Source organism: Pleurodeles waltl, chromosome 5 (genome assembly GCF_031143425.1).
Source record: "Pleurodeles waltl isolate 20211129_DDA chromosome 5, aPleWal1.hap1.20221129, whole genome shotgun sequence".
NCBI classification, from domain to species: Eukaryota; Metazoa; Chordata; class Amphibia; order Caudata; family Salamandridae; genus Pleurodeles; species Pleurodeles waltl.
The window spans coordinates 72,326,827-72,350,691 of NC_090444.1; the positions used below are offsets into that span (position 1 = coordinate 72,326,827).

General features: G+C 43.7%; 1 protein-coding gene across 1 annotated transcript in view; it reads right to left on the reverse strand.

Moving 5' to 3' along the window:
• The window catches only part of LOC138295359 (exostosin-1-like), an 854,232-nt gene that overhangs the window by 72,200 nt on the left and 758,167 nt on the right, over window positions 1–23,865 (reverse strand). The window contains exons 3-5 of the mRNA XM_069233599.1: window positions 22,257–22,364; window positions 4,030–4,149; window positions 3,105–3,237 (exon numbers count right to left, since the gene is read on the reverse strand). Coding sequence (XP_069089700.1) covers window positions 3,105–3,237; window positions 4,030–4,149; window positions 22,257–22,364 — 361 coding nt within the window. The remainder of the gene's footprint in view (window positions 1–3,104; window positions 3,238–4,029; window positions 4,150–22,256; window positions 22,365–23,865) is intronic.

The following is a 23,865-nucleotide window of genomic DNA, read 5'->3' on the forward strand; positions in this document are numbered from 1 at the left end:
CACAAGTGCGCATGCCGCACACGGGTGGGCCATGAGCAGCTGAGATCAGAGAGCGAGAACCATAGCAAAGGGGTGAGCCAAGGCCCCACTTGTACCCCTTGAACATCAAATCTAATGCCCCTCCTTCTGCAAGGTTTCCTCTGTGCTTCTCCGATGGATGTAGTGGGGGTGAGGGGAAAACAGGGGTAGAGGCCAGATGTAGGAAAATTGCAAATTGCGACTTGCAATGTGCGAGTCGGAGCGACTCGCAAATTGCAAGTCGCAATTTGCAATGCAGAACGGTGTCTCAGACACCGTCTGCGAGTCGCTATGGGGTCGCAGAGACCCACCTCATTAATATTAATGAGGTGGGTCGCAAATTGCGGCCCCATAGCGACTATAGGCACTCGCAAACATGGAGGCCTGCTGTAGTCAGCAGACCTCCATGTTCGTGACTGCTTTTAAATAAAGGAAAACGAGCTGCACTTAAAAAAAAAACGAAACCTTTAGTTTCGGTATTTTTTCAGGGCAGGTAGTGGTCCCTTGGACCACTACCTGCCCTGAAAAAATTGTTTTGGGTCCATTCACAAAGGGGAAGGGGTCCCATGGGGACCCCTTCCAATTTGCGAGTGGGTTACCATCCACTTCAAGTGGATGGTAACTGCGTCACCATTTGCGCTAGGAATCGCAAATAGGAAGGGAACACCCCTTCCTATTTGCGATTCTGAAATGCATTTTGCAAGTCGGTCCCGACTCGCAAAATGCATTTCTGCATTGGAAACACGCATTTGCGAGTCGCAAATGGCAGATTTTGCCGTTTGCGAGTCGCAAAGTGTTTCCTGCATCTGGCCCTAGGTTCTTTGGCTGGGCCACAGATGCTCTTCGCACTGGTTCTATCACTTTAAGGCCCTCATTAGAAGCGGCCCGCTTTATAGTGATATGCGCCCCATTATGAGTTTTGTGATAAATATTGTCAGGTCAAAATGCCTGGAATAGACCACAAAAAGCACCTTTTGGGGTGGTGAGCACCAAAATCAACATGTTATTCCCCAAAAACTTGTAATCTGCTGGTATTTAACACACTCGATAAATTCATACTCTGCCGAATGCCACCATTTATCGGGATTCTCGCAATGGGGGATAAGAGGCTACTTACTTAAAATGAGGGCCCACGAGTCTAAAGCCCTCATTGCAAGATAAGGACTAATTCTGATACCTGTATAAGCAAGAATTTGCAAAGGGATTGGAATTAGAAGTTATGCGGTAATTATCACACCCTTGCAGCTTTCCCTTGATAGATTTCAGCAGATCAATCCTGCCAAAATGTATGTGGAGAAAAGGCAAGACATGCTGATCTCAGTGTGTTAGAAAAAGGATTGTGCTTAGTATGCCTCATCTTTCTGTTTAAAACTTGGAATAGGAGGTATTAACCCATGTGGTAAATATCTCACTCTGGAGTGATGGCATTTAACATGTTTGCTAAATAAATACCCCACCCTATTCAGTGGTACTGGAACAATTTTCAGAGTCGGGGCGCTGCCATTAATGTTATATCATTTAAATCACAGGGATTGCGAAAAATCCAAGCATCACACAAAAAACATGTATGGAAAATGAGCCATGTCCATTCAGCAGGAGAGTGGTAAGGGTGGGGTATTTAGTTGGTGGTATATTTGGAGTGCACTGTTGCAAATATATTACCAAAGCATGGTGTGGCAGCGCACTCATTTACAGACAGTACATTTTCCATTGAAATAACTACTAAATCTGCATAAGGCATGTAGTTTTACTGATACAACTATTCAGTGCACGAAAGATAATTTGTGGAAATCAGGCTTCAGTTGATATCATCTGTGCATCGTAAAATAAATTATTGTGATTTGTTCTGATCCTATTAAAAAATGTGTTTCCATCACTCTTCAGAATAAAAAAAAAGAAAGTACTTCATCTGTTCTTTCCTAACTGCTGATATATTTTGAGTTATTTATACAGTTAGTTTACAGGTGCTTAACTTTTGTTGTGTGTTATAGTTGACACCCAATAGTGTTTCCTTTCACCCTCCCTGCCCCAGCAAGATTTTCACATAGTTCACTTTACAAAATCATCTCACTTTGCAGTCAGAGAAAGAAAAGTAAATACCAATGGTGTGTTAAACGAATAAATAGCAATTGTTGGAAGACAGATCCTGACGTCTGACCTCTGTGACAAGATAAAAGCAAAATGTAAAGGCTTTTGTATTGCCCATTCCCTTTCAGAACTCCTGCATGATAATTTCAGGGGTGCTGCAACACCCCTACACCTCTACTTCCAGCACCTGTCACCCTATTCCAACAAACTTGCAATGAGAGCCATAGAAAACTCTTGGCAGTGTTTATCTGAGCCTCTTGTTCTTGTGTGGAAGTGCAAATATTTTTTCACACTTCCAAGGGTGACAAAACGTCTTGCCCACCCCTGATGATGGTAATGCTTGCAGAATCCACAGATGAAAGAAAGAAAGTACTTGGGAACAATACAGAGAGGTTGTGGTGTCCGAGGTGAAAAAGAGGGGGTGAAAGCATAAATAACAGTGATTCCTTCCAGTTGGACAGAAATATTTGCTGGAGCAGTCATTGTGAGATCCAGGAAAAGTTTATGTTTTTTCAACTTATCATCATTTATAAGTATTTTTTTCAAATAAATTCACAGGTGCAATGATGAAATTTCGAAACATTATTTTCGAGGAAATGGTTTTATTCTCTTAGAAATCTGTGTAGTTTTGTGATGAATGTTTGTGATCAAGGAGTGTTACAGCAAATACAGTTTTGATGGCTACATCCTTAGCCACTCTCTCCAGTTTTGAACTGGTTCTTTCTCTTGCTAGCCCTTTTTGTCTCACCTCCAGGTCCATAAGTACATTAAGCCCCTTAAATCAGTACTGCCCCCACACATGTCTCAATACCACTTTTCGTCCACAAAGCTTCATCCACAGTCACTACGATCTAGTATTTTACAGTCGAAGGACAGGGCCATGAGATGTGACTCTCCACGTGTCACAATGCGAAAGTTTGAACTAATACAGGAAAAGGCCGCCTACATACCCCTTTGTCCCACACTCCATGCCCCTCAGCCAATACTGCTGTACTCACCCAGTGCAAAGTAGTAGAAAGGGAAGTCCGCAAGGTGCGTTGAGTACTGCGGCAATGCGAAGAGTCCGCCGGGCAATGAGTTCCACATTAGCACGTTTCGGCTCATGTGGGAGTAAATCCGGTCCTGTATAATCTGGAAAAAGAGTCCAAGAAAAACCAAGCCAAGTAAATCACTTTATGTAGAGTTATTGTAGCCACTTCAGGACCATCCTACAAGTGTGGAAGCAAGGGGGTCTACCGCAACCATAAGCCTACACAGCTGTTGCATGTGCAGCAGAAGATCCCACCCACGAGCTTCGCGGGGGAGGTCAGCACATTGAGTGTTAGGAAAAAATAGGGGTGACATCAAGTGTCCATAGGGAGGTTTGAGCGGAGATCACAATCCTGGCGCTTGATGTGTGTGAGGTGAGCGTGGAACAAGATGGTGGAATTAGAATAGCAAATTTATTGGGGTGTAGTTTAAGTTTTTGTTTCACAGAAAAACATATGTTTCCCATGTTACACATATCCATATGCAGGATTTGCAACCTGATTGAAATACAGTGCACAGAAATTTGACACAGGAGTGATTATGGAAAGAGATTTCCATGAATACTCCTGCATTCTTTGAGATCTCCATAAAAGTCCAAAATGTGCTGCAAATGGAGTGATTCTGCATATAGCACTATCTCCAACGTTTTACCTGTGCAGGAGAAGAGTGTCCTCCCTGGATTATCAGGTAGTTTTTACCAGCTATTTGGTGACTAAAGGGCCGATCACCCACACCATGCAGGGGTGGAACTACAGAAAGGCCAATTTTGGAAATTACGTCTTTGCACTTTTCGGAGGTTATGGAAGCCCAGTCATTGCTCCACAATGGGAGCAACATGATCCCTCTTTTGTGAAAAAGCCCCATTCCAAGGGGTAAGGCAGTGAAGCCACTTACCTCTAATGTTGTCATCACAATTTTTTCCACAGATGAAAAATAGGTGTCCCAGAGGAACTGCGTCTGCTGGCGAAGCGCCAAGACTCTGTCTGGACTGATTGACCTGATGATGGATGGAATCTGAGGAAAGACCCATGAACGAAAGAGAAGACAGACTCAGTGTGAAGCATGCGTGAGAGAATTAATTAATTTATGCTGTACAGAATTAGCAGTATTTTAGGAATCTTTTTGAACTCTTAATTCGAATAAGACTTGATTGGTTGACATGCATTTCTCCATGTTTTTTGCAGGGTCTTAAGCTAATTAGTAATTACAATGCAGAAAAAAACTAATTATTGTGAGTGCTGCCACATACTCAAGCCTACAGTCCCCAACAGTTAGGAATAAAGGGTTTTCACTTCTGGCAAAATAGAAATCAGGCTCCTGGAACCTTTGCTCAAACGTCTTTTCCTGACCTTTGAAAGTAATTCATTGCTACCACTAGGTGGTGCTGTAAGGCTGATGACTGACAGCCATTTAAGACAGTATAGACATTCATGCAGCAGCCCAATCATCAAGGTGAGTAGTGTTAAAGCAATGGTGCATGTCAATACAGTGCACCAGTCATGAGTAAGGCTCCCAGATTTCCGTTTTTACTGACTTTTGCAGATAAATACAGGCAGAAACCATTATGTTTCCTGTCTATATTTTTAAAAACAAAAAAAATTGAAAATTGTGCTTCTTGTGAGTGACTCTCTGTGCAGTCTTTCGTGAATTCCAAGACACGGCTGGGCAGATAGACAGCATGGGGGAAGTAAAAAACAGGTTCAGATTTCCCTAAATACAGGCACATGTTAACATATATTTGTAGTATAATACTGGTATTTACCTGTGGGTGTAGTGGTTTGGTATATTTGGCTGCTTAGTTTGCTAAAACGCGTCAGGCATCAAAGTATGAGAGAGTGTTTATCAGTTAAATAAATGTGGAAATATACCATTTACGACTCCATTTATTCTCAAAACACAAAATAAATATGGATAAATACCAATAAGATGGCCAAAAAATAAATATGGAGAAATACAGACGGAAATGTCAAAAAGATAAATACCATAACATCATGAGTATCTCAGCTCCTGCACTAAAGCTGCCAGTGGAAGGCAAGCAAGGGGACCCGTGAGCCTGGTTCGACCTCCACTCCTCCATCTACCTCATGCACTGTGAGCGGGGATGGAAGACAGAATGGAAGGAAGAGGTCTGTGTGGAGAGACTGACGGATGTCAAGGCATGATAGAGTGGGGAGAAGAATACGGCAGGATTGCAGAGGAAGAATGCAATTGGGTTATGAGTGCTGGAGAGAAAGGACTGGAGACTTCAAAGGGATGGTGGACCCAGACAACAGAGAAGATGGAGTGCAGAGGATGAAGAGAAGGGAAGAGTCTGGTCAGCAGCAGGAAATAATGCAGAGAAGTGAGGATGCTTAGCGTGTGATGACAAAGCCCCTGACCTTGAGTTCTACCTCGTGGAGCAGAGGCCTAAGAAGGTCGCAGCACCGCCTATCCTCCCTGCCACCTCAACCTACCCGGGATGCACTTCACTGCTTCTTGTCAGTCACATTTTGTACAGTGGAGTTCCCAGCATCCTGAAAACAATCTGGTTCTCAACTGATTCCTCTACTCCTTTGGTGTTTAAAGATCTACTTCTCATTTCATCCACCTCTCTGGCAGCGCAAACCATCTTAAGCTCCTCCTTTCATCATGGAATCTACCATGGGACAGCAGGCCACGTTTCACAGGCCACTTCTCACAAAAACATCTCTTTATGCAAAAACCCTAGATACCTGCAGGTAGTTTACCAAAGGACCTCTTCTGGGCAAACTCACTGAACGCAGTTTAGCATGTCAGAAACTAAACCATTACATTGAAACCAACAGCCTCCTAGCTTTCACCATTTCTTAGGTCCTCACCCATCCATCATCATCAGATGTTGCAATCTCAAGCTACCACTGGATGAAATATTGCAGCCGCTGACTTCTTATTAGCAGTATTTGAGATGATTTATGTCCTTATTCTCCTAAGTCCCCTTTATGGCTTTAGAGTTCAAGACACTGCCAGGGACTGGATCCAAGTCCTCCTCTCAGAGTGGGTGCAGATCATCTCCACTCGTTCATGTCTTCAAGGCACCCTCAGACAGTGCTCAACAAGGCTGTGCCATCTCTTCTACGTCCTCCAATGTCCACCTCAGGCTGCTTCTTTACCTTAAAGAATACCTCAGCCTGAAAAGTTACAGCCAACTTTTACTTGTGGCAAACTCGCTGAAGTGGAAGCCGTGGCTGGTAAGACAATTTTCTTCTGAAGGTGTTGAGGATCACAGAAGATGCCACCATGAGATGCATAGACGTAAGAGGGCAGCTGCTCCATTTTATTTGGATCCTACAGAACAGGACCTTATGACAAATTGACAAGGGTAGTGGATGCGGTTAACATCAACGTCAAGACTCAGATAGGCAATGAACATAAAGGTCCGAGCTCTTTCAGGTTCTGTAGAAGAGTTTGCTTCACAAAACGACAACAGTCTCTGCAAAGAAGCAGACCTTGGTCCAGGGATGAGCACCCTGGACCATGCGTTTGTCTTGTGGTGCTCAAGGCCAAAAGATGACATTGGCAAACCAGGGTAAACTGCGTGCCTGATTTGTTGACATCTGTTGACAGGGTGGGCAGAAAACCGCTGTTTGTATACACTGTTGGCAATGGGAATCACAGGGGTACTGCTATATACAATTAGACTGTTCAACAACCGCACATGGACCTAGGTGCAACTGGATCCACAAGACACACGGCCATCCTTGATAGCAATTGGCAACAGAATAAAAAGGGGTGCATTTTGGCACCCCTGCTTTTCTCCTTCATTCCGGACCTCAAATAGAGACAGGTTTGGTTAAGATTACCTTTTGGGCTTCTTGTTATTCTCCCAATTAAAACAGAACAATCAAGACATAAATGAAGCTGAAAGCAATTTGTGGACTTGCAAAACATAAAATGCTGACTGGTGTTTTTCTTTTATGTCCTAAATATACGAATATATAATAATAATTATTGTAGCCTCTGATCGTGAAAATTCTATTTGAACGTTCAATGCTCATATGAATTTGGAATTGTGTTTTTGAACTAGCAAGTCTTTGAGTAGCACTGTGGCGGCATTTGTTTTAAGAATATAAAAAAATGAGTTGCTATTACTGCATTTAGTAAACTGAAAATATTTTAGTTTTTTTCCATTGTTTATATCTTAAATTCACCTTATGTCTAATAAACTGGGCTTTAAATAAAACAGATTGAGTTTTAGAAAATCAGGAAAGTTGCTTTGGGACAAGGAGCCATTGATTAGGGGGCAGCATGTTTCGGCGACATGTGGAAGGTGAGTTTGATAGCACCAGCTAGGAGAAGGTCCTGGCTGTTCTTGGTGGGGTTTAGAAGTTATATACTTTTAGTAGGGGCTTTTTGGTAAGTTGAGAAGAAGTGTCCCTTGTTTATAGATTTCATGGTGAGTGTCATGTCACTTCCACAGCACGTCATATTCTAATCTCCTCTGTATCCAACACCTGATCTCATTGCCCTCCATCCTCCTTTAAACAGTATCCTCTATGAGCAGGTGGGATGTCAGGGACAGGTGACCCACTGCCCCTGCTTCCTGTATTTTCTATCCCCCTTCTTTCCACAGGCCCTACTTCCAGTGGGCTTCTTCTATCCTGGTCCACCAGTCACGCACCTAAAAATCCCAAATAACCTCTTAATTTAATGTCCATTCTCTGTCTTGTTCTATCCGACCCTCCTTTCTTCTCCAACCCATCATCAAATGATAACTCCTACCTGGGTAAAGAGTGTGTGATTCCCAGCGTCATCACTTTGGTACGTGACTTTGAATTTGAGGGGTAACGACTACCTCATGCCCTGGCTGGACACCAGCTGGTAATAGCAGAAACCGCGGTCCCCGTCGCAGGTGTAGAGATGCCCCATATATCCCACTCTTCCATAAATTGAAACGTATCCGTTGTCCACATATGTTGTTTCCTATTGGTACCTGTTAGCTCAAACGATCTAGCTCGCCATTTTCCGAGCCTCTGTTTCTACAGTAATGTGCTGTTATCATTACTGCGCGCTATTTCTTTATATGCCTTGGGCCACGACTCGTGTGACTGTAACCGGCCAATAACAAGGCTGGCTCAAATAATGACATTAATGATTGCAGAATGCAACAGGAGTGCATTGGACGTGCTGCCCCCTTACCAAAGCATCGCCTCTAACACCTAGTCCATGCCTCGAATGGAATAATAATTATTGTTGTTATTATTCTCATTATTAGTATTGTTATTATTATTATTATGAGTAGTAGTTGTAGTGGCTGCAGGAGTAGTCGTATTATGCAGTCATTCACCACAACATCTTGGTACAAAGAGCAGTAAACATTACTAAAAACATAACAAAGGGGATTAAGAAAAGAAAAAGAGAAAAACAAAGAAAGAGATTAGAGATTAACATAACAGAAAAAGAATACATCTATGTATTTATATCTATATTTATCTATATATATATGTATGTATATATATATATATATATATATATATATATACACAAAATTTCATATATAATATCAATGTAGACATATAACTATACATTTAACCAGGTGAGCAGGAGGACAGGGTCAGGAGATTCTAAACCTGAACAGTAATTTGCTCCTAAAGGCGATGAATATCAAGAGGCCTCTCATTCCAGGTTTTATACCCCAACACCTCAAGAGTCATTCAACTTTTTGGCATTAGTGAGTGGCTTCAGCCAAGGTTCTTTCTGGAGGAAAAAGGGGATTTCAAGTCTATGAGAAATGTGGGACCTGTCTTGCAATATGCCCTGTGTACGAGACAGTCTACTTATCCCTCTCTGTGCATCGGACGGCCGGGAGCCATCTGACGCTTCAGTGCTCATGTGTGTTGGATGGCATCCGCGCACATGGCACTTGAAATCCCTCTGGTTCAGGCACCAGAGGGATTTCTTTTAGAAAGATCAGCCTCGGAAGATGGAGGAGAGCTTCCCCATCTCCCAAGGCTGTTTCTTTTGTGTCAGTAAAATGACAATCAGCGTGCTGACGTCATTTCACTGAAACTGAAAGTGAAATGAGCTGATCAGCTCATTTCACTTTCACTGCCTCGGTGCTCAGCGGGATATCTCAGACCCCCGAGCACTGAGGCAGACGGGAGAGGTATCATTGGAAAGGGGAACATTTCTAACTAGTTGATCCCTGCTTGGAGATCGCCCGGGGAGGGCGATTCCCAGGCAGGGATTCACCCACTAGACACCAGGAAGGGGGGAGCTGCCCTTTGGACAAGGTCTTTTGCTCCACTTGTTTTGTTTTGGCAATTACAGTCTTTCTGCCCTGGGGGGGCACAAAGCCCACCAGAAGCCAGGAATTTATTTTGTATCTACTTCTAGGGGTAGGTGCTCCCTTAAATGAGCATTGTAATGCCCCCACCCCTCCTAAAAAAGTCGCACACTCTTTCCCCCCTGGATTTTACTGTTAGATATCTAGGGGTGCAGGTTGCCCACAACCCCCACAAAAAAATCAGCACAGTCATTCTGTCCCCCCGGGGGGCAACTGGGGGTAGAAGTCCCCAATCAGCCCCCGCAGCGGGGCAGAAAGACCACTAGGCTCCAGAGATTCTTTTTATTCATCTAGGGGTGGGGGCTGCCTAGAATGGACACTGCAATACCCCCAACCCTCCCGAAAGAAATTAGCACTGTCTTTCTGCCCCCCCACCCCCTCCAGGAGGGCGGATGGGGGCTATAGGCCCCCATCCGACACCCCCGGGGGCAGAAAGCCCACTAGGCACCAAGGACTATTTTTTCTCTGTGTAGGTGTGGATGCTGCCCAGAATGGGCATGCCAATTCCCCCACCCCCGAAAAACTGGGCACCAGAAAGCCTACTGGTCACCAGGGATATGTTTATAGGTATGTCAGGGAGTGCCCTCATAGGCAAGGGCCTCTCCACTTTTTTTTGGGCGCACATTTTGGCGCTGTTTCTGCCCCCCTGAGAAGATCAGCTATATTTTAAGCTCATCTGCTCCCAAGGGCAGAGAACCACTAGATACCAGGGAAAGTTTCTGTGTGCGTGTGAACTGGAGTTCAGCTGATGGTCTGCATGTACTGGTGTTTGGCTGACTGTGTGTGTACTGGCATTTTGCTGGTCGTGTGCGTGGACTGGTGCTTGGCTGGCAGTGTGGCTTGACTGCATCACCCAATGTTTTCTTACCCATAATCCCCTGCAAACCCCAAATTCAGCTAAAAAGGTACATTTCCCTTACTATCAGGACTTACGTGGTGCTTTACCCTGGAGGCCGCAGAGCGAGTGGCGTGGATCCGGTTCTGGAATGTTCGGCCTTGGCCCAAGTAGGGGCGACTCTTTCTGGTAGCCACGGTGCTGCAGGCAATGGGTACGCCAAGAGCAGGCCGTGTCCCTCAGAAGTAGTGCCAGAGGAAAAAAAAACCCTGAAAGGGGGAAAAACCCTCCAAAAAGATAGAATCCTGCAACAGGAACAAAAAGAATAGGTAACAGCAGGAAAAAATACAGGAAAATACACTGGAACCGACGAGAACCAGCACAGGAATACAAGGAAGCAGGAGCGAAGACACCATCCAAACAGAAAGTGTTGCAGCGCAAGGAGAGAAAGAAACACAGCTCTTAAATACCAACAAACAGGAAACTACCAACAGGAAGTAAAAGGACACCATCTTAGATAGGGAAAAGCACACAGAACAGAATGGACTAGGAACCATAGAGAGTAGGGAACAAGGAATGCTGGGAAGAGAAGGGTACTATGGGAAAGGGGGAAAAAACATAAAAGAAGGCACAACCAGATGTCCAGAAAAAAGAAGAAAAAAGAACAGGTGAGTGGGGGGTCAGACCTGCCTAGACACGTGGTGCGCTAAAAAAGAACGAGGCCCCATGCCCAATTTGGGGCCTCGTAAGGTACAGGGCAGGCTGGGGGCGCGTCACGTCTTATGACCCTGTGCTGCAGTCTGAGACGAATGTTCGTCTCGTGCCATACGCAGCGGCGCGACAGTAGGTCTCCCCCTCGAAGGCCCAGGTTTCTGCGGAAACAAGCGGTGAAAATGGCGAATCAGAAGAGGTGCGTGAACAGAAGATGCATCTTCCCAAGAGCATTCACTGAGAGGGTAACCCTTCCAATGAATCAAATACTGAAGATGTTTGTGAAAGATACGAGAGTCACAAATCTCTTGTACCTCATATTCAGGTACATCATCCACTAACACAGGAGGAGGACAGGGAAACTGATGATAGTAAGGATCAGGGACATAGGGTTTGAGCTGAGAAACATGAAAGACTGGGTGAATCCTCCAGGTACGAGGCAGGTGAAGACGGACAGTGACAGGATTAATCAGCTGAAGGATACGGAAAGGACCATAGTAACGAGGTGTGAACTTATTTGGAGAAAGGCGTAAAGGTAAAAATTTTGACGAAAGCCAGATTTTATCCTGAAGGTGATATTCTGGAGCATCCCTGCGCTTCTTGTCTGCTATTCGCTTCATGTATCTCTTGGTGTTCAACAAGTTAGCTCGAATCAATTTATGGATCTGTAAAAGTCGTATGGAGAATGAAGTGACAGCAGGAAGAGAAGAGGCAGACTAAGGAGTAGTAGGAAAAGAGGTAGGATGATAGCCATAAGAACAGAAAAAAGGAGTGACCTTGGAGGCACTATGGACAGTGTTATTATAAGAGAATTCAGCAATAGGAAGGTAAGTGTTCCAGTTGCTCTGGGTAGAATTACAAAAGCAGCGAAGGTACTGCTCCAATCCTTGGTTGAGACGCTCAGTCTGTCCGTTGGTTTGAGGATGGAAACCCGATGATAGTGCTATGTTGATATTCAGTGTCCTACAAAAATGTTTCCAAAACCGGGAGATGTACTGAGGTCCCCTGTCAGATACAATGCTGTGTGGAAGTCCATGGAGATGGAAAATATGATGGATAAATATCTGACTTAGTTCTTGGGACGTAGGTAGTTTTTTCAGGTCAGTGAAGTGAGCCATCTTAGTAAAGGAATCTATGGTGACCATGATAACCCGGTTTCCTGCTGATGGAGGTAATGAACACATAAAATCAGTAGAAATGGTCTCGTACGGGGATCTTTACTTGAGCACATATGGAACAAGCCTGCACGTATTTTTCGACATCCGATTTCCAGGTAGGCCACCAGAAGGATCGCAAGAGTAGTTCTTGTGTGGCCTTAATGCCTCTATGACCAGCGACCGGCGAATCATGGCACATTTGTAGTGCTTTTTCTCTTACTCCATTAGTAGGGAGAAACAACAAGTTCTTATAATAATAATACCCTTGCATTTTACATATGTTCCGTTTCTTTAATTCTTGATCAGTCAGGTTAGAATATTCCAGTTGTACCTCATCCAGGAAAGACTGAGCTACTCTGATGATTTTACTGGGCTCAAGTAGATACTGAGATGGGGTAGAAGTACAATCTGGATAACGGCAAGACAGAGCATCAGCCAAAATGTTTTGGGATCCAGGAATATAGGTGACATAAAAGTCATAATGACTGAAGAAAAAGGCCCAATGAGCCTGACGACTGTTTTGGCATAAAAAATTACGTAAACATTGTAGATTACGATGGTCTGTTCTCACCTCGAACGGCTCTTTGGAACCCATAAGAAACTGTCTCCACTCTAGGCAGGCTGTTTTCAGAGCTAACAACTCCCTTTCAAGTACTGAGTAATGTTGTTCCGATGCAGAGAGTACATGGGACAAATAGAATACAGGAAGTTCAAGACAGTCATCTTCTTGTTGTTGGAGTAAGGCAGCTCCGATGGCTCTTTCGGAAGCATCAGTAACAACAATAAATGTTTTGTTAGTATCTGGGTGTCTCAATATCGGTGCTTGAGTGAAGTCCTTTTTTAGACTCTGAAAAGCCTTTTGAGCCGCCATTGTCCAGACAAAGCCTTTCTTTAAATTTTCCTTTTTTAATGTTTGAGTTATGTGGCTGGTTTGTTCTGCAAAGTCTAAGATGAACTGCCAATAAAAGTTAGCCAATCCTAGAAAACATTGCGTTTCCTTAATAGAGGAAGGAGATGGCCAGTCTAGGATGGCTTGTACCTTTTCCTGGTCCATTGCTATTCCAGTGGGACTAAGGTGATATCCCAAATATTTGACTTCGGTCTTGTCAAACTCACACTTTTCCGGTTTACAGGACAGTTGATGTTACCGCAGTCTTTGGAGGACTTGTTTCACGTGAGAGGAATGAAGTTCAGGACATCTAGAATAAATAAGGATATCGTCTAAATAGATGACGACTGTATGGTTCAAGAGATCTGAGAACACAGAGTCCATAAATCTTTGGAAAATGGAGGGGGCATTAGTGAGACCAAAAGGCATAACTCTGTACTCATAATGACCAAAAGGGGTCAGGAAGGCAGTCTTCCACTCGTCTCCTTCTTTAATACGCAAAAGGTGGTAGGCTCCACGAAGATCCAATTTGGTAAATCGTTGAGCCCTTCTGACTGCTTCTAGTATATCCTTGATGAGGGGCAAAAGATAACGGTCTTTTATAGTTATTTTATTTAGACCTCGAAAATCCAGGCAGGGACGAAGATCCTTCGTCTTCTTGGGTACAAAAAAGAGGGGAGCCCCTGCCGGAGAGGACGATGGTACAATAAGACCGCTATGTAAGTTTTCTTGCAGATATTCCTTTAGAGCTTTCCTTTCAGGTTCCGTGAGTGAATACATCCTCCCAAAGGGAACAATAGCTCTGGGTTCCAAGGGAATAGCACAATCGTAATCTCGATGTGGAGGTAACACAGGTCTGGTTGGTTTTTGGAACACATCTTGAAATTCTAGATAGTGATCGGGGACACCTAGAACTGTATTGATGGAACATCTGGTAATAATTTCAGTAGGCATCAACCTCTTGGGTGACCAATAGGTGTCTGAAGCAAAGCAGTTCTCATGACAAAACTGTGAAGACAAGGAAATAGTCCGGGTTTCCCAATTTACATAAGGGTTATGTCTTATGAACCACGGAATTCCCAAAATGATAGTATGATTGGGGGATGATATTAAATCAAATGAGATGTGTTCTTGGTGGTTTCCGAATTGTAAACTCAGTGTGGTGGTGGTGGTATCAACTGGACCAGAGGATATTAAGGACCCATCCACTGTGTGAACTTGTTCTGGGGTTCCTTTGGGTCGTGTTGGTATTTGTTGAGTCGTGGCCCAAGTTTTATCCATATATATGCCACTGGCACCACAGTCAAGTGAAGCCATTGTTCTCTCTTGACGGCCGTCCGGTAAATGTAGCGTCACAGGTAACATAAACAAAGTCGTGGCATTGTCCTTGAATGAACTGATGGAAGGTGTAGCCAATGATCCCGTCCCCTCCCTTCTTACAGAGGACGGGAAGTGGCGTTTCCTGATGGCCTTTGAATACGAACGGGGCAGGTACGAAGCATGTGGCCGGCAGCACCACAATACAGGCACAGTCCTTTCCTATGTCTGTCTTCCCGCTCGCTAACGGAAAGTGGGCCTTGAGTGGTATCCACTTGCATTGGTTCGCCTTCGGTGTCTCTGGCGGGAGGACGAAGTGCTCCATACGTCGTTCTTGGAGACGGTATTCAATGGAAAGAGCCTGATCCATCAGACCACGGGAACCTTCAACTAGGGTGGAGTGTACTAACTCATCTTTACTCTCCTCTTTCAGTCCTCTACGGAATAAAGTCACCAGAGTTCGTTCCACCCAAGTGGTCTCAGCCGCTAGCTGTCGAAAGCGGGTAATATATTGGAGGACATCTTGTGAGCCTTGTTGGATGTCACATAAGGCTTCTTCCGCAGAGGCCTCCAATCCTGGACGACTGAACATCTGTTTAAACCGATTCACGAAAGCGGAATAGTCCGATAATACTGGGTCATTGGAGGATACCATCGGGGTTGCCCAGGCCAAGGCAGGACCGGATAACGCACTGATAAAATATCCCACCTTTGTCTTGTCGTGGGAGAATTGGGTAGGTCGGAAGGCGAAATACACCATCAATGCATCGAGGAACTCTTGCAGCTTAGTTGGTTCACCGGAAAAACGAGGAGTAGAGGTGGACACGGCAGGAACATCTGCACTGCGAAAGGCCAAAGCTTGTCGTAAAGCAGCATTCTCATTGCGTAATTGTTGCAGTTCCTGAGCTTGTTGCTGAATGGTTGCCAGAAGAGATTGGTCAGGATCTGCAGCAGCCGCCATTGTATCATCCATGATGTTAGACGACGTCGGGAGTATTGGGTGCTGCAATCTGTCACGACTTATGTGGTACTTTACACTGGAGGCCGCAGAGCGAGTGGCGTGGATCCGGTTCTGGAATGTTCGGCCTTGGCCCAAGTAGGGGTGACTCTTTCTGGTAGCCACGGTGCTGCAGGCAATGGGTACACCAAGAGCAGGCCGTGTCCCTCAGAATTAGTGCCAGAGGAAAAGAAAACCCTGAAAGGGGGAAAACACCTCCAAAAAGATAGAATCCTGCAACAGGAACAAAAATAATACATAACAGCAGGAACAAAATACAGGAAAATACACTGGAACCGATGAGAACAGTACCGGAATACAAGGAAGCAGGAGTGAAGACACCATCCAAACAGAAAGTGTTGCAGCGCAAGGAAAGAAAGAAACACAGCCCTTAAATACCAACAAACAGGAAACGACCAACAGGAAGTGAAAGGACACCATCTTAGATAGGGAAAAGCACATATAACAGAATGGATTAGGAACCACAGAGAGTAGGGAACAAGGAATGCTGGGAAGAGAAGGGTACTATGTGAAAGGGGGGAAAAACATAAAAGAAGGCACAACCAGATGTCCAGAAAAACGAAGAAAAGAAAAGAACAGGTGAGTGGGGGATCAGACCTGCCTAGACACGCGGTGCGCTAAAAAAGAACGAGGTCTCATGCCCAATTTGGTGCCTCGTAGGGTACAGAGCAGGCTGGGGGCGCGGCGCGTCTTATGACCGCGTGCTGCGGTCCGAGCCGAATGTTCGGCTCGTGCCATGAGCAGCGGCGCAACACTTACAGTTTTGTGTGGGAAAGTTGTTGGATCACCGCGCCGGCACAACATTTCCTACCACCCAGCGTTCCCCTCGGTCTCGGATATCTCACTTGTGTGGGTGCCCAAAGCATAAACAGCCTAAAAACGTGTAAAATGAAAAACTGAGGGGTAACCAAAGTGGGTCCAAAAGTGCAATCTATATATTCTTGCCCCTTCCTGGTCGTAGGTGATTGGCTTACATGGGTGGCCCAAGTGGGTGGACCAAGAGCCTGTGACAGGCAAGGGCCAAAAACTAGTAGATTGCCCTCTTCGACCCACTTTGGTTCCCCCTCTGTTTTTTATTTTATGTTTTTAGGCTGGCTCTGTCAAGTGTGGTATCATTTTTATCAGGACACCAAGGCAAACGCTGGATGGTAGGAAATTTGTGCCAATGCGGTGCTCAAAGCACAGTCAGTCTAAAAACATCTAAAAAAAAACTGAGGGGGAACCAAAGTGGGTCCAAAAGGACGTGTTTTGGGCCATTCCCTGTCACAGGCACTTGGTTGTGCAAATTTAGCTAAAATGTTACATTTTCCTCACATTTCTGTGTAGGATCACTGCACCAGCACAAATTTCATACCACCCAGTGTTCCCCTCAGCCTCCTGATAAAAATTATACCGCACTTTTGTGAATACCCAAAGCAGAGTTATCATACAAATCTATAACAATAACTACGCTTATCACCAGACACCTGGCCCACCCACAAAAGTGAGGTATAATTTTTGTCGGAAAACCGAGTGGGTGGTAGGAAATTTGTGCCAGCGCAGTGATCTTACACATAAATGTGAGGAAAATGTGATTGATTTGTTAGCAAGTTTGAGGTTTGCAGGGGATTCTAGGGAAGAAAACTTTGGAGAATCTATGCAAGTCACACCTCCATGGACTTCCCTGAGTATATAGTTGTCAGGAATGTCTGGGTTTGGTAGGTTTCCCTAGATGGCTGCCGAGTCTGGGACCGAAAATGCAAGTTACCCCCTTGCAAAACCACGTTGTTTTGTGATAGATAATTTTGATGTTGCCACAATATGTTTTGGGCCATTTCCTGTCACAGACACTAGGTCTACAAAAACAAGTGAGGTACCATTTTTATTGGGAGACTTAGGGGAATGTTGTGTGGAAGGAAGTTTGTGGCTCCCCTCAGATTGCAGAACTTGACATCATCGAAATGTGAGGAAAATGTTTTGTTGTTAGACAAAATTGGAGGTTTGCAAAGGATTCTGGGTGACAGAACCTGGTGAGAGCTCCACGTGTCACCCAATCCAGGATTCCCATAGGCGTCTAGTTTTAATAAATGTACAGGTTTGCTAGGTTTCCTTAGGTGCCGGCTGAGCTAGACTCCAAAATCCACAGCTAGGCACTTTCCAAAAAACTGGTCAGTCTTTAATGGAAAAATGTGATGTGTTCACGTTGCGATTTGGGGCATTTCCTGTTGTGGGCACTAGGCCTACTCACACAAATGAGGTACCATTTTCATTGGGAGACTTGGGGGAATGCTGAGTGGAAAGAAGTTTGTGGCTCCCCTCAGACTGCAGAATTTTGCATCACCAAATTGTGAGGAAAATGTGTGTGACAATGTGTGTTTTTAGACAAAATGTAAGGTTTGCAAAGGATTATGGGTGACAGAACCTGGTGAAAGCCCCACAAGATAGCTCCCCTAGGTCTCTAGTTTTAAAAAATGTACCGGTTTGGTAGGTTTACCTAGGTGCCGGCTGAGCTAGAGCCCAAAATTCACTGGTAGGCACTTTGCAAAAAGCACATCAGTTTTCAGTGGGTAAATGCGATGTGTCCACATTGCATTTTGAGATGTTTCCAGTCGTGGGCACTGGGCCTACCCACACAAGTGAGGTACCATTTTTATCGGGAGACTTGGGGGAACACAGAACAGCAGATCAAGTGTTATTACCAATTGCCTTTCTCTGAATTTGTGCCTTCCAAATGTAAGACAGTGTGTAGGAAAGAAGTCATTTTGAAAAATGCCCTGTAATTCACATGCTGGTATGGGCACCCCCAAATTCAGAGATGTGTGCAAATAACCACTGCTTCTAAATTCCATATCTTGTGCCCATTTCGGAAATACACTATATTTACCAAATGAATTGCTGTATACCCGGGACACAATGAAAACCTATTGTAAGGAGCAGTTCATTTATTGGCTCTGGGTACGTTGGGTTCTTGGTGAACCTACAAGCACTAGATATCACCACAACCAGAAGGGTCCAGCAGATGTAACAGTATATTGCTCTTAAAAATCTGCCATACCTGGAAAAAGTTACAGATGAAAAAGTAGATAGAAGTGGCTTTGTTTAACTAAATTTCTATATTTTTTTAATTTAAACTGTTAATTTCTATAGGGAAACCTTGTAGGATCTACGCAATTGACCCCTTTCTGAATTTAGAATTTCATCTACTTTTCAGAAATGTTTAGCTTTCCGGGATCCACCATTGGTTTCACACCCATTTCTGTCACTAAATGGAAAGAGGTTGAAGCACAAAAATTAGGAGAAAGAGGTACTTCCCAGTAAAATGCCAAAACTGTGTTGAAAAATTTGATTTTCCTATGCCAGTCTGCCTGTTCCTGAAAGCTGGGAAGATGGTGATTTTAGCACTGCAACCCCTTTGTTGATGCAATTTGCAGGGAAAACAACAGTTGCTTTCTTCTGCAGCACTTTTTCCAATTTTTCCCCAAATAAACCCTCTTGCTCACTGTCAACCATCCTACTCTCTCTTGCTACTGAAATGGGATCACATATTCTCAGTCTTGTCATAGTCCTGACAGCCATGTTTTGTAGCCGCTGCACTTGTACTAGAGTGATTAAAGATGGCTTTACAGTAAACAACATGAGACATAGCACAAGCTTTCATCTCTGCCTAGATCAAAACCTCTGTCTTGTCTCCGTTGAACTTAAAAAAATTAATATACTCCTAGTCATGAATGTTAAATTCCTAGGAACCATTCTTTTATCCCACCAGTGGACATTGTGGAGCTCTGATCAAATTTTAGCAGACGTTGTGTGTCATCAGCATATGAATACCACTCAAAGCCATAAGTCCTTGAGGTTAGAAAGGGGTTGCACGTATGTTTTAAATTGAATCAGTGACAGAGCAGAGCCCCGGAGGCCTCCACAGGAGGGCATAGTTTTGTGTGAACAAAAATTGGTCAAAGCTACTGACTGATCTATCTGCTGCAAAGAGCAAAAACCACAAAAGAGCCTTCCCCTGATTCCCTTCAAGTGTAATCAACTAATTAAAAGCTCTGAGTTGACTGTATTGAAGGCTACAAAGAAACCTAATAAAATAATCCCTCCGCAAACACCTTCGGCCTACCAAGATTTTAGTTGATCCAAGACTGTAACTAGCCTCGCCTCTGACCAAGGGTTGGGCTTGGTATTTATTTAAAATAGATTTTTCCTCAAGCAGATTCATAAAACAGGTCGCATCTTTAAAGATTCTTACCACACATGGGTCATCCGAAGACACGTATTTAAGAGACATCAGTATGTCTATCAAACCAATGGTTTGGTGGAGAGCATGAGTCGGCGGGGTAAGGCTAGCATTCAAACTGCAGTGGAGAATGGTGTCTCTTTAAGGGTGATGCTGCAAGAGATGCTCTGGGTGCATCGCAACTCCCCTAACTTGAGTACTAAGGTATCTCCTTTTCAGTGTTTAAAAGGCAGATGGGCTGGCAGCAAGTTGAATCCATCCTGTTTGGATTTCAAGACACAAGCACAAAAAATTGATCTGTAGGTTGTCAAGTTCCACCATCAAAAGTATGAGCAGCAGTTTGATAACAAACATAGCGTGCGGGTGTGTGCGTGGAATGTGCGAGATGTGGTTTTCCTAAAGAAGCCTGCCTGGTCCCCAAAAGGCAGGTCTAAATTTCTGGGTCCAAAATGTATAATGCAAGTGAAGAGGAACATGGTGGTTGTGGATGATGAAGGGCTATAGAGTATGTCCCATTTGGCAAAGCACACAGGTAACGATGGACATGTAAGTGCTGGTGAAGATGAGCTTATAGTCACAGAAAGGAGAGGTTTGGATGATGGGGAGAATATGACGAAAGGCAATGGGCCAAGTCAATGTGGCATTTGCCAGAGTCTCCATCTTAGCAAGAGGCCTACTCATTTGGAGGATTATGTGTAACTGGAGTAGTTAAGGCAGGAACTTTATCTAGTCTAGTATTTTATGTAGAGTTTAAGTTCAAAATGCTTGTATAGATCCTCTTGGGTGAAACATGATTTTCATAGTATTTAATTTCACCTACAACTTTGTCCATATGTTATATGCATTCTACGTAGTTTTTTTTTTTCAGGTATAGTTTATACACTATATATGTTTTCTTTCTGTTGTAGTATGGTATTCACATTTATTAACTTTTCCTTTCTGAGGAATAAGTATTATTTGTATTTTTCTTTAAGAAGGGAGATGTATTGTAACTCAGTGCATGAGTAGAATTGTGGCACTCAGAAGTTCCATATGATGCCATGATTCTACTATGGTAACAATAAAACTGTAAATATAGCGAGAACTTGACTGTTGAAAAGATGAGGGCTGAGCTGGCTGTGCGCGACATGTTGGTGGAATAAAAGAAGACTCAAGCTTCATGCAGTGTCCAGAGGGCTTCTTGACACCACCCTTCCCCCCCTCTTACCAATCACATTACAGTGCAGAATATTATAGCCTTGGAGGGATTGCAGTAGATAAGTCAGCATTAGAAGAGTTTGATTGTGAGGTTTCGCAGAAGAATAGCAAGTCTAACATATTCTCTTGAAATAACGTCAAGATCTCCCATCTATGTTTCGGAAGCACACGTGTGTTAAGTAAAGCAGCTCTTTTACAAAAATGCTCCTGCAAGTCAGATTCTCCCAGACAAGCCACTGGCAAGTCACTTCCCTTATCTGCCTCAACTCTGTCCTCCAAATCATGCTGGTCCTTCTTAGTGCTGTGACAATGGGCAGATCCCTGGTGCAACCTTAGTGCGGACGGGGCAGACTGGCTTGCATTTGGCACACATTTGATGAGCCAGCAGCATGACACTGCAGGGTCTGCAATTAAATAAGTGCAAGAGGGCTTGCACACGCCTATACTCATCTGCTACTGGTAGACTAGAGCACTACAGTAGCAAAGATGGCCACTGCATAATAGTCAACCAGGATGTTGGGCTTTCCTCTAAGATATCTGAAATAGCTCCTGGTTTCTCTGTGAAAACACCAGCTGGAAATTAAGGGGTATATGTACAAGCCCGTTTGAGTTGCTCCTGCACCATGCAATGTGGTGTAAGAGCAATGCAACTGAAAAATGAGATTTATGAAGCCATGCAAGACCACCTTGCGTGTCCCAGAGTGGCTTAAAAAATCTCAAGTAATACAATACAGCACAAATCGCTGCGTTGCACTACCCTCCACTAGGAAGGTATTTCCATGGGTGTTAGGTGGGTGTTTCCCCAAAACATCCATGGATTTTGGCGCAGTCCCTGATTTTTCAGAAGTGGTAGATCTGAGACTGTGCAAAAAACCTACGCCTCCCCAGGTGAGGCGTAATGAGGAGAAACATCTTTATTTCTCCTAATTTTTCCTCTTTCTATATGTGTTGCATTCTGCGGCAAACATAGAAAGAGAAAACAGCCTCAGGAGGTGCCTCTTCCTGCAGAAAAATAAATCCTACATGCAACGGAGGCACCCGTGCACAATGGTGCAAGGGGGCCTGTGTTGGCGCTAGGCAGCCTATTGTGCACCAGTGCTAGGCAGCTCATTGTGCACCAGTGCAAGGAAAGGACAGGAATGCACTCTATTGGAATAATTATGGTGCATTCCTGCCCTTTCCCTGTGATGCAGGGCATCAAGGTGACTTACTGCTTTGCATTGCGTAACTTGGCCATAAATATGGCCCTTGTTGTACACAGAACAGGGATGGCAGGACTCTGTACCTTCTCCATCCTTCCATGAATCTGTTCAACAAATCTCACCTCAGTATATGAAAATTAGCAGGCAAGATGTGTCAGTGCGAATAAAACTGAAGCAAAATGACACAAAGATATATGGCATAGTAAAAAGGGTCAAATTCTTTCCTGGTCCTGAAAGACATAAAGAAGAGCAACTTGGCCACTGCTGTCAACCATTACCTGCAGAAGGAGCCTTTCGTCCCCAATGATGGCGGCTTTCTTCCAGTCAATGACCTCTGAAAATGGTAGCTCCCAGCCATTACTCAACAGGACTGGCACGCAGGCTGCCTAAAAGGGAGATGCAAAGGGTTAACTAGAAGGGTGTATGGGATTGGGCCTGCAAAAAACAGATGAATATTACAGTAAGAACCAATGTAAGTGAATCAGGGGCACAATAATTGCACCTCAGTTCAGACACATATTGTACTGTATTGTAATTGCATTTATATAGCGCTTACTACCAATGATCATGTTGAAGCAAATTTTCGGTGAGTAGCATGTTACCCTGGTAATGGATAGTACATTATTTAATTAAACATTTAACTCATGAATCTTTACACTTGTAGTCTTCAGAAAAAATCAATTTCAGCCATTAGTCTAGGATTCTGAACTGAACTGAAGTTAATAAGATTAGACTTGTGTTCTCAAGATGAAACCATGTCATGCATTACATATAAGGTTCTGTATGACTTAAATTAAAGTTTCTTAGATTGGCTAGGTTAGAAATGAGAAAGATAGGTTAGAAATATTAACTAAGTGAATAATTAAGTGACATTTGAGGACTTATAGAATCACTGTAGGAGATTTGTGTTTTGCTGTAAATGATTCACAAAGTGTGCAGATGAATTAGAAGGAAATTCGGAAATTCAGAGATTGTTATTTATACTTTGATGTTTATAACATAATAATCTCCTTTAACTCTATGTGAGGAAACATTTAGCTGTATCTCTTTCATTAAGAGAGATGGTATGGCATTTTTAAGAAGATAGTGCCCTTGACCATATACAAAACAATAATCAATGTTATAAGCCACAAAACAAATGATAAAGTTGCAGCAAAGATCCAAATATATGTGTATTGGTGGGCAAATATACCTGAAATGGAGCTAGCAACAGGTAGAATCCATCTATAGAGTCAACTGATTTAAGTCGTTTACTTTTCAGAGTGAGAGATAAAACAAAAACAACTCTTTTCTTCAGGATTGGACTCTTCTTGTTCATCTCTACACAAAGTGAGCTCTTGTAAATGTGCAGCATCTGTAGTTGATGTAGACTCATGTAATGGAGGTGCAGTGATGTAGTTACAATGGTAATTGATGTTGCAGTGTCTCATTATTAAAGCTTGTGACAGAAATGCCACTTGACCTGTGCTGTGTTGGAACTTTTGAAGCCTCAAAACACTAGACCACTAACTAGACAGTTGCACCAATCACTTCTGGGTTCTGAGGTCAGTTCTGGATCATTGGTGGGTGGCAGAGCCCCATGTGAGAACTATGAGAACTCATGCACCTTACATGCCAAATAGTTGTTAGTTGCATTGTCTCTTTGCTCATCCTAAATTCACAACTGTGCTTCATTCTCTCACCTTTATTGTTTCCCCCGTTCGATTCTTCTGGTGTTCCCATTCCCTTGCCTCTCATCATTCTGTTGTTCTGTTGTGCTGTTCTTGTTTCTCCTAACTTACTTCTCACTTCTCTTCCTGTCAACAACGTTGTCACCTCTGCAAACTCAAACAACAGCTGTCTGTAGGTTAACTCTCCCCTGAGAAGATGACTTAGGTTTTGAAAGAG